At 37.1% G+C, this 11448-nt stretch overlaps 1 protein-coding gene across 1 annotated transcript in view; it reads left to right on the top strand.

Annotated features, from left to right (window-relative positions):
- The first annotated feature begins 3824 nt into the window (after positions 1 to 3824).
- LOC128549457 (uncharacterized) overlaps positions 3825 to 11448 on the top strand; it is a 71496-nt gene continuing 63872 nt past the window's right edge. The window contains exons 1-2 of the mRNA XM_053526097.1: positions 3825 to 4617; positions 5349 to 5507. Of these exons, the coding sequence (XP_053382072.1) occupies positions 4057 to 4617; positions 5349 to 5507 (720 nt within the window). The 5' untranslated portion in view covers positions 3825 to 4056. The remainder of the gene's footprint in view (positions 4618 to 5348; positions 5508 to 11448) is intronic.

The raw sequence follows: 11448 nt of genomic DNA, 5'->3' as shown, positions 1-11448 counted from the left end.
TTTTTGTTGTAAAAACCTGAGGGTAGGGGAAAACACCTTATACACTTGAACTGTGCTGCGTTATTATCTGAGGGCTTTTTCATTTTTTGTTGTTAATACCTAGGGTAGCGGAAACCCCTTATGCACTTGAATTTTGCTGCGTTACTATTTTAGGGCTTAAACATTTTTTGTTGAAATTTATCTCTGAGGGTAGCGGAAACCCCTTTTATACACTTGAATTTTTTGCTGTATTATTATCTAAAGGGCTTCTTTTATTTTTGTTGTAATACCTAGGTAGCGGAAAACGCCTTATACACTTGAATTTTTGCGGGCGTTATTATCTGAGGGCTTCAATCAATTTTTGTTGTAATACCCGGGGGTAGCGGAACCCTTTACACTTGAATTTGTTGCTGCTTTATTATCTGAGGGTTTCATCATTTTTTTTTTTGTAATACCTAAGTGTTGGGGAAAACCCCGTAACACTATAATTGTTGCTGAAATTGTTATCTGAGGTTTTTTATCATATTTTGTTTTAATACCGGATGGTAGCGGAAACCCCTTAGCACTATAATTGTTGCTGCGTTATTATCTGAGGGCTTCATCATTTTTGTTGTAATAACTGAGGGTAGCGGAAAACACCTTATACTCTTGAACTTTTTGCTGCTTTTATTATCTGAGGGTTTTTTTCTTTTTTTCCCTTGTAATACCTGAGGGAAAGCGGAAACCCCTTATACCTTGAATTGTTGCTGCGTATTATCTTAGGGCTTCAATCATTTTTGGTTGTAATATCTGAGGGTAGGGGAAAAACCCCCTTATACCCCTTGAATTTTTTGCTGCGTTATTATCTGAGGGTTTCATCAGTTTTTGTTGTAATACCTGAGGGTAGCGAAAACCCTTATACACTTGAATTGTTGCTTTGTAATTATCTGGAGACTTCATCATTTTTTTTTGTTGTAATACGTGAGCGTAGCGGAAACCCCTGATACACTTGAATTGTTGCTGCATTATTATCTAAAGGGCTTCATTATTTTTTGTTGTAATACCTGAGGGTAGCGGAAAACGCCTTATACACTTGAATTGTTGCTGCGTTATTATCTGAGGGCTTCATCAATTTTTGTTGTAATTCCCGAGGGTAGCGGAACCCCTTATACACTTGAATTGTTGCTGCGTTATTATCTGAGGGTTTCATCATTATCTTTTTGTAATACCTAAGGGTTGCGGAAACCCCGTAACACTATAATTGTTGCTGCATTGTTATCTGAGGTTTTTATCATATTTTGTTGTAATACCGGATGGTAGCGGAAACCCCTTAGCACTATAATTGTTGCTGCGTTATTAACTGCGGGCTTCATCAATTTATGTTGTAATACGTGAAGGTAGCGGAAACCCTTGCAGGGTTTTTCTAGTTTAAATTTTGGGAAAATAGAATTGGGAAAATTTGTCTCGTAAATGTTCCAAATTGGGAAAAAATTTAGTCTATTAGGGTATAGTAAGGATGTTGTAAGCCCCTTTTTTCATACACTTGTTTTCACAATTTTAGAACATCATTTAACATACTTCCATTACGAAACTGTCCATAGCTTGGTAATTTTTTGTGCAATTTTGATGATTTTTTTTTTCAGAATGTAGATTGGGAATTTTTGCATTAATTTTTGGAAAAATACATACTTTTTGGCATTGGGGTTATTGCCGAATAACGGCTATAAAAACGGCCGAAAAAAACCCTGCCCTGACACACTTGAATTGTTGCTGCGTTATTATCTGGGGGCTTCATCATATTGACAAGGTGAGCTTTTGTGATCTCACTTCGTCCGTTGTCCGTCGTCTGTGCGTGCGTGCGTCAACAATTTCTTATCTGCCCGATAGTGGTTTCATTTATGATTTTATTTTAACCAAACTTGCACACAACTTGTATCACCATAAGATCTCGGTTTCTTTTTTGAACTGGCCAGATCCCATTATGGATTCAAGAGTTATGGCCCCTGAAAGGGCCAGAATTAGCTATTTTGACATTGTCTGCGCAATAGCAGCTTCATTTATGACTTGAATTTGATCAAACTTGCGCAAAACTTGTGTCACCATAAGATCTTGGCTCCTTTCCTGCACTGGCCAGATCCCGTTATTGGTTCCAGCGTTATGGCCCCTGAAAGGGCCAAAATAAGCTATTTTGACCTTTTCTGCACAATAGCAGCTTCTTTTATGATTTTATATTAACCAAACATGAACACAACTTGTATCACCATAAGATATTGGTTCCTTTCGTGAACTGGCCAGATTCTATTATGGGTTCTAGATTTATGGCCCCTGTAAGGGCCAGGATTAGCTATTTTGACCTTGTCTGCACAATAGCAGCTTCACTTATGAATTGAATTTATTAACCAAACTTGCACAAAACTTGTTTCACCATAAGATCTTGATTCCTTTCTTGAACTGGCCAGATCCCATTTTGGGTTACAGAGTTATGACCCCTGAAAGGGCCAAAATTAGCTATTTTGACCTTGTTTGCATAATAGCAGCTTTATTTATGATTTGATTTTAACCAAACTTGCACACAACTTGTATCACCACAAGATCTTTGTTCCTTTCTTTGACTGACCATATTCCTTCATGGATTCCAGAGTAATAGCCCCTTAAATGTCTAAAATTGGCTATTTTTGGCTTTTGCAGCCATAAAGAGACTTCATTTATGGTTTGATTTGATACAAAATTCCAAAATATCTTCAACAAAAAATCTTGGATTCCATGACGAACCTGTCAGATCCAATCGTAGGTTCCAGAGTTATTTTTATATCTTATTACCTCCCCTGATTGTAATCAAAATGGATTTATATCAGTAAGTACTTATAGGACTTATTTGAAATTTCATTATTGCCATTAGTTGGACTGAGACAATCAGAGTAGATAACTATGGACTGATTTTATGTCAAATTACCTCCATTTATTTCAAATTAGAATGGGTATATCTCAGTAACTAATGAAGATACTGATCTAAAATTTCATTTATGTCAACAGATGGACTTGGACAATCAGTGAAGATACATATTGACTGAATTTATGACAGATTACCTCCTTTATTATTTATCTAAATGAATACACCTTAACAGCTTCTAATGAGATTGGTTTATAATGATCATATCATTTTGAGTAATAGTACTCTGGTGAGCGACACAGGGCCATCATAGCCCTCTTGTTTGTTGTAATACCTGAGAGTAGCGGAAACCCCTTATACACTTGAATTGTTGCTGCGTTATTATCTGAGGACTTCAACATATTTTGTTGTAATACCTGAGGGAAGCGGAAACCCCTTATAGACTTGAATTGTGGCTGCGTTATTATCTGAGGGCTTCATCATTTTTTGTTGTAATACCTGAGGGAAGCGGAAACCCCTTATACACCTGAGTATGTGTTGCATTATTACCGTTACCCTCAGGTATCACAAGTTATTTTCTGAGGGCATCGTAAATACTTAGTGTTGTAGTCATACCTGAGGGTAGCGGAAACCCCTTATTCGCTTGAATACATGTAGATCCTTAACGTTGACATGTTCAGTTTTACTCCACTTAAAGAATATAATTATTTAATTTAAATATTATCAAGAATATATATCATTTACATATAATTATCATTGTATCCTGTATGGGTATGTAATAAAAAGATTAAGTCGAGCAATATTTCCGCTGCAGAACTTAGTCATATTTCTCGATACAAATCTAATGACCTATAACCCTGCCCGTCTCATAAGTTATTTTAGATTGCCTGATTACATATCGGAACAGTTTATATTATAACATACTGAATTTACGACATAATATTTCTAGTATATATGTAACATTTTTGTTGATCTTTTTCAGCCTGCTGAACACAAAGAAGTATTGAATGTATTTCTGGCTGTCGTACCTAAAGATAATGACAGAGTAAGATGACCCCTCGCGGTATTTAAACTTAAACTGAATTAAAATTGCCAAGTTTAAAGATTTGTAAAACAGGAATAAATGAAGTAAACTGATGCGACATGTGCAACCGCACGTGGACTTAACGTTTTGGATTACGATGGTTGTATAATTTCCTGTAAAGATCATGGCCACTCCGTTGTATGATCCTAAACTATCAGGAGCCAAATTCAAGAATTGGATTAAGGCTGGATTAGGTGTGTTATTTACCAAAGAAGGTATTGAGCCTTTTGTTTATGATGAAATAAAACAGTTTCAGCAGAAATGTTTGAGCGACATTTGCAACAACAATGGACTACCTGCTGGTACCACCTGTTCTAGTTGTTGCACAGAAAATGTTATTGTTTGCCCCACGAATAGGATTTGTAATGCAAGACGTGGAATATGTAACTTCCATAGAAATTCCGCTACGCAATATCTCCCGTCTGGCTGCCCTAACAAGATATGTCATAATTTTAAAAACGAGATCCAGCATGCACATCGATATTATGGTCCGTCCTATAAAAACACTGATGCTACCCAATGGTGTAGCAACCCATGGGAGGTTGCTAAATGTTTTATGCCACCAGACGGATACAAGGATGCGACGAAATCTGCAGACACAGATTTCAATGGGATCATCAGTGTTATCCTGAACTATGGAGCATTTCAGTCGAAAATTTCCAACAAGAACAATATCTTTGAACAGGTAACACTTCATGAGTTTGATAAGACTAAATTTCAGAACTATTTTTGTTCCTGTATTCAGAAGTCATTTGTGCGCGCATTATCCATCCGTTAGTCAGTAATTCCTACGGTCATTCTGGTATTAACCGGGTCGGTAACACTGCCATCAATGAAGCATAAATGCTCCTCATAACAAAATGATGTGTCCCTAAATACACGGCCTTGGCGCGAAGGTCAAGATCAAATATTTCGTCGTCTTTTTTAATCCAGTCAATTATTTGTCCATGCATAGATCGATAATTAAATTACGTGCTACATAAAACGATATAAAAAGGACTATAAATGTATGTTCTTTATTACGACCAAGGCCACAAACTCAAAGCTCAAGGTTCACATTTAAGGTAAAACGATCAAGATCGTTTGATTTTCAAATACGCAACATAACCACTACCATTTCGCACTCTGTCTTAATTCCCAAAAGAAACTATAAAGATATTTTAAGGATTTACATTAATTTCCTTGAAATATGGAATGGAAAACCGAGCGTTAACGATTATTTGCAATAGGCTTGTCACTTATCGTATTATCAAATTTTTAAGAAAAAAACATTTTGCTGCAGTCTTCATAAAAACACAAAAACACGACAGAAACATATAAAAGTGCACCCTTTAAATAAATATTTGTGAGTTGAATTATTTATATACACGTTTTATTTTGTTTCTGAAGCAATTATTTTGTTTCAATTTTTTACAGGGTAGAGAGGTAGGCAAAGAAGTTCGGCATTGCCCACAGTTAGAGATGGAAGATACAGATCTGCAACACTGTTTTAGTGTCTTACAGAATTTGCTGTCAGATCCTGCATATCTGTCTGCTAATACCGATGCACAGAATGCTAAAACGAAATTATTACAGGTTGGTGTTATTATAATTGTTTGGATTCCGAATAACCTTTCAAAACTATAAAGCCCTCTACAGACGGTAGGTTTTTGTTGTACAACACTAATTATCTCAAAGATGTACAATTTTGAAATTGTACATTTTTCACATACAGACAGTATTCCATTCCCATATAAATCACAGAGATTTACCTAGAAAACATAGTGCATCAGGTACTGAAAAGAATGTAACTATTAATAATAAAAATAATATTCACCTTTTTATGTCCCATGACTTTGATTACGCATGACACAAATGAGCCACGCCATGAGAAAACCAACATAGTGGCTTTGCGACCAGCATGGATGTAGACCAGCCTGTGCATCCGCGCAGTCTGGTCAGGATCAATGATGTTTGCTTTCAAAGTCTATTGCAATTAGAGAAACCGTTAGCGAACAGCATGGACCAGACTGCGCGGATGCTGGTCGGAAACGCACTATGTTGGTTTTCTCATGGCGCGGCTCAATTCATTTAACTTTTCAGTGTCATCCTTTTTCCATTATGCATTAGAAACCATTTTATATTCAGATTTGTGTTTATTTTTTTGGCAATTGTTTATGGAATTTCATTCATTTGCCTCTTATCAACTAATTATTTACCAATTTGTTGCTTGTCAACGTGGGTGGTACGTAAGGCAAAACCTACCGTCTGTAGAGGGCTTAAGTTTCACTAGTAGTTGTATAGAAACAAAAGGACACAATCATTATTGCATCTTCGTATGCGATAAGATGTAATGTAGCTGGTACACATGCCTGTTTTTCTATCCGTCACAAAAAAGGGTCCGCCCGCTTAGCTCAGCAGGTAGAGCTTTTGTCTACGGATAGTTGGATCGTGAGTTCGATCCTCGGGTGGGGCGAATGTTCTCCGTGACTATTTGATAAACGACATTGTGTCCGAAATCATTTGTCCTTCGCCTCTTATTCATGTGGAGAAGTTGGCAGTTACTTGCGGTTTGTACTGATACAGAGTCCAGAAACATTGTTGAACAACGGAGTTAAACCCAAAACAAACAAACAAAAAATTGTTCGAATTACTCTTCAAGAGCTAATTGTTTGATCTTCTGGAAGCCGTATAGACATGATGAGAACAGCGTAAACATTATGCCAGCTCAGAGCACTTTTGCTTATCTTTAGATTTTTTTCTGGTGCATTTATTATTAAAGACGATGCTAGATCAGTAATTGTGTTGAGAGTATGTGTGTATACCTCTTACATGCAACATGATTGTGTACCAAGCATGCATGTACATTGGATAACTCTTCTAGCCATACTTTAGAAATTACGTACAGTGATTAATACTTTGGAAATGTTTAGGTACCCGATCCGCAAATAGGTAACATTCCGACGCCTGACGACCCTGTGATTTTTCGTAACATACCGTATAAAAGAGTTGTGTCTGCTAAAACATTGTTAAAAGTATAAGTAAATAAGATGACATAGTAATATGCACGAATCACTGTGGAACGGATACCTTAAACCCAACTTATAGTAAAAAAGAATAAAGTAACTATTAAGTCGAATCATGCAATCATATAATTTTATTTATTCTTATACCTCAAGCTTTTCTTAAACTGCATTTTTTAGTTTTCCTCGCTCACCGTCCGTCTGTCCGTCCACACTTTCCTTTAAACAACATCTCCTCCTAAACCACCAGGCCAATTTTGATGAAACTTCACATGGATGTTCCAAGGATGGTCCTCTTTAATAATTGTTCAAAGAATTGAATTCCACACTGAACTCTGGTTGCCATGGCAACCGAAATGAATTTTTTTAAAAGCTTCTTCTCAAAAACCAGAAGCCTTAGAGCTTAGATATTTGGTGTGAAACATTGTCTAATAGACCTCTACCAAATAAGTTCAAATCATGACCCCGGGGTCAAATTAACCCCACCCCAGGGGTCACTTGATTTTACATTGGAAAATCTTAAAAAATCTTCTTCTCAAAAAGCAGAAGCCCTAGAATCTAGTTATTTGACATGTAGCATTGCTGCCTAATGGACTTCTACTAAACTTGTTCAAATCATGACCTGGGGTCAAAATTGACCCCCGTCCCAGGGGTCACTTGATTTTACATAGGAAATCTTCAAACAATTTCTAAAATTAAACCGGAAGGCCTAGAGCTTAGATATTTCACGTGTAGCATTGCCTAGTGGACCTCTACAAAATTTGTTCAAACCATGACCTTGGGATCAAAATTGACCCAGCTCCAGGGGTCACTTGATTTTACCTAGAAAAATCTTAAGAAACTTTCATCTAAAAAAAACTGAAGCCCTAGAGCTTAGTTATTTCACATGTAGCATTGCCTAATAGACTTCACTAAAGTTGTTAAAATCATGACCCCCAGGGTCAAAATTGATTTAACATAGGAAATCTGCAAAAAAAAATCTAAAAATAAACCTGAAGGCCTAGAGCTTAGATATTTGATACGTAGCATTGCCTAGTAGACCTCTACAAAATGTGTTTAAATCATGACCCCCGGGGTCAAAATTGATCCCGCTCCAGGGGTCAATTGATTTTACATAGTAAAATCTGTAAAAAAAATCTAAAAATGAACCAGAAGACCTAGAGCTTAGATATTGGACATGTAGCCTTGCCTAATCTACCTCTACAAAATTTGTTCAAATTATGACTCCCAGGGTCAAAATTGACCCCGTCCCAAGGGTTACTTTATTTTACATAGGAAAATTTTCAAAAAAATTCTAAAAATAAACCAGAAGGCCTAGATCTTAGATATTTGACATGTAGCAGCCTAGTAGACTTCAACATTTTTTTTTTCAAATCATGACCCCCGGGGTCAAATTGAACCCGCCCCATGGGGTTTCTTGATTGTACATAGAAAAATCTTCATAATTTTCTAAAAGTAAACCAGAAGGCCTAAGGCTTAGATATTCGACATGTACTATTGTCTAGTTTACCTCTACCAAATTTGTTCAAATCATGACCCCAGGGTCAAAAATTGACTCAGCCCCAAAGGGCACTTGATTTTTAGCTCACCAGAGCACAAAGTGCTCAGGGTGAGCTATTGTGATCGCTCACCGTCCGGCGTCCGTCCGTCTGTCGTCCGTCCGTCGTCCGTCCATCCACACTTTCCTTTAAACAACATCTCCTCCTAAACCAAAAGGCCAATTTTGATGAAACTTCACAGAGACGTTCCTTGGATGGTCTTCTTTAAAAATTGTTCAAACAATTGAATTCCATGCAGAACTCTGGTTGCCATGGCAACAGAAAGGAAAAACTTTAAAAATCTTCTTCTCAAAAACCAGAAGACCTAGAGCTTAGATATTTGGTGTGAAGCATTGCCTAGTGGATCTCTACCTTTTTTTTTTCAAATCATGACCCCGGGGTCAAAATTGACCCCGCCCTAGGGGTCACTTGATTTTACATAGGAAAATCTTAAAAAATCTTCTTCTCAAAAAACCAGAAGCCCTAGAGCTTAGATATTTGACATGTAGCATTACCTAGAGGACCTCTACTAAAATTGTTCAAATCATGACCCCGGGGTCAAAATTGACCCCGCCCCAGGGGTCACTTGATTTTACATAGGAAAATCTTCAAAAAAAATCTAAAAATAAACAGAAGGCCTAGAGCTTAGATATTTCACGTGTAGCATTACCTAGTGGACCTCTACAAAATTTGTTCAAATCATGGCCCCAGGGTCAAAATTGACCCGCCTCAGAGGTCACTTGATTTTACATAGGAAAATCTTCAATTTTTTTCTAAAAATAAACCAGAAGGCCTAGATCTTAGATATTTAACGTGTAGCATTGCCTAGTAGACTTCTACAAAATTTGTTCAAATCATGACCTTCGGGATCAAATTGACCCCGCCCAATGGGGTTACTTGATTGTACATAGAAAAATCTTCATTTTTTTTTCTAAAAATAAACCAGAAGGCCTACAGCTTAGATATTTGACATGTAGCATTGCCTAATGGACCTCTACAAAATTTGTTCAAATCATGACCACCCCGGCCCAGGGGTCACTTGATTACATAGAAAAATCTTCAAAAAATTTCTAAAAATAAACCAGAAGGCCTACAGCTTAGATATTTTACGTGTAGCATTGCCTAGTAGACCTCTACAAAATCTGTTCAAATCATGACCCCCGGGGTCAAATTTGACCCCGACCCAGGGGTCACTTGATTTTACATAGGAAAATCTTCAAAAAATTTCTAAAAATAAACCAAAAGGCCTAGATCTTAGATATTTGACGTGTAGCATTGCCTAGTAGACTTCTACAAAAAAAACTTCAAATCTGGACCCCCAGGCTCAAATTTACCCAGCCCCAGGGGTTACTTGATTCTATATAGGGAAATCTTCATAAATTTGCTAAAAAAACCCCAGAAGGCCTAGATCTTAGATATTTGATATGTTACATTGCCTAGTAGACTTCTACAAACTTTGTTCCATTCATGACCCCCGGGGTAAACTTGGCCCCGCCCCAGGGGTTACTTGATTGTACATCAGAAAATCTTCCAAAAAAATTCTAAAAGTCATCAGTTTGACATTTGAAACATGTAGCTCATATTATTCTGGTGAGCGATCCAGGGTCATCATGACCCTCTTGTTTATAAGAAAGTCTTAAAAATCTTCTTTCCAAAAAGCAGAAGCCCTAAAGCTTAGATATTTTACGTGTAGCATTTCCTAGTGAACCTCTACAAAATTTGTTAGACTTCTACAAAAAAACTTCAAATCATGACCCCCGGGGTCAAATTGACCCCACCCCATGGGGTCACTTGATTTTACATAGGAAAATCTTCAAAAAAATTCTAAAAATAAACCATAAGGCCTAGATCTTAGATATTTGACGTGTAGCATTGCCTAGTAGACTTCTACAAAAAAAATTCAAATCTGGACCCCCAGGCTCAAATTTACCCAGCCCCAGGGGTTACTTGATTCTATATAGGGAAATCTTCATAAATTTGCTAAAAATAAACCAGAAGGCCTAGATCTTAGATATTTGATATGTTACATTGCCTAGTAGACTTCTACAAACTTTGTTCCATTCATGACCCCCGGGGTAAACTTGGCCCCGCCCCAGGGGTTACTTGATTGTACATCAGAAAATCTTCCAAAAAAATTCTAAAAGTCATCAGTATGACATTTGAAACATGTAGCTCATATTATTCTGGTGAGCGATCCAGGGTCATCATGACCCTCTTGTTTATAAGAAAGTCTTAAAAATCTTCTTTCTAAAAAGCAGAAGCCCTAAAGCTTAGATATTTTACGTGTAGCATTTCCTAGTGAACCTCTACAAAATTTGTTCAAATCATGACCCATGGGATCAAAATTGACCCCGCCCCAGGGTCAAATTGACCCCGCCACAGGGGTCACTTGATTTTACATAGGAAATCTTCAAAATTTCTCTAAAAATGAACCTGAAGGCCTAGAACTTAGATAATTTACGTGTAGCATTTACTAGTAGACCTCTACAAAATTTGTTTAAATCATGACCCTTGGGATCAAAATTGACCCCGCCCCAGGGATCACTTGGTTTTTACATAGGAAAATCTTAAAAAAATCTTCTTCTCAAAAAACAGAAGCCCTAGAGTTTAGTTATTTGACATGTAGCATTGCCTAATGGACCTCTACTAAAGTTGTTCAAATCATGACCCCACTTGATTTTACTTAGGAAATCTTCAAAGAAATTCTAAAAATAAACCAGAAGGCCTAGAGCTTAGATATTTGACATGTAGCATTGCCTAGTGGACCTCTACAAAATCTGTTCAAGTCATGACCCCCGGAGTCAAAATTGACCCCGCCCCAGGGGCACTTGATTTTACATAGAAAAATCTTCAAAATTTTCTAAAAAAAACCCAGAAGACTTACAGCTTAGATATTTGACCTGTAGCATTGCCCAGTGGATCTCTACTGAAGTTGTTCAAATCTTGATCCACAGGGTCAAATTGACACAGCCCCAG

Source organism: Mercenaria mercenaria, chromosome 16 (assembly GCF_021730395.1).
Source record: "Mercenaria mercenaria strain notata chromosome 16, MADL_Memer_1, whole genome shotgun sequence".
In the NCBI taxonomy this organism is placed as follows: Eukaryota; Metazoa; Mollusca; class Bivalvia; order Venerida; family Veneridae; genus Mercenaria; species Mercenaria mercenaria.
The sequence above is the reverse complement of the archived record's forward strand: the minus strand, read 5'-3'. Positions and strand labels throughout refer to the sequence as shown.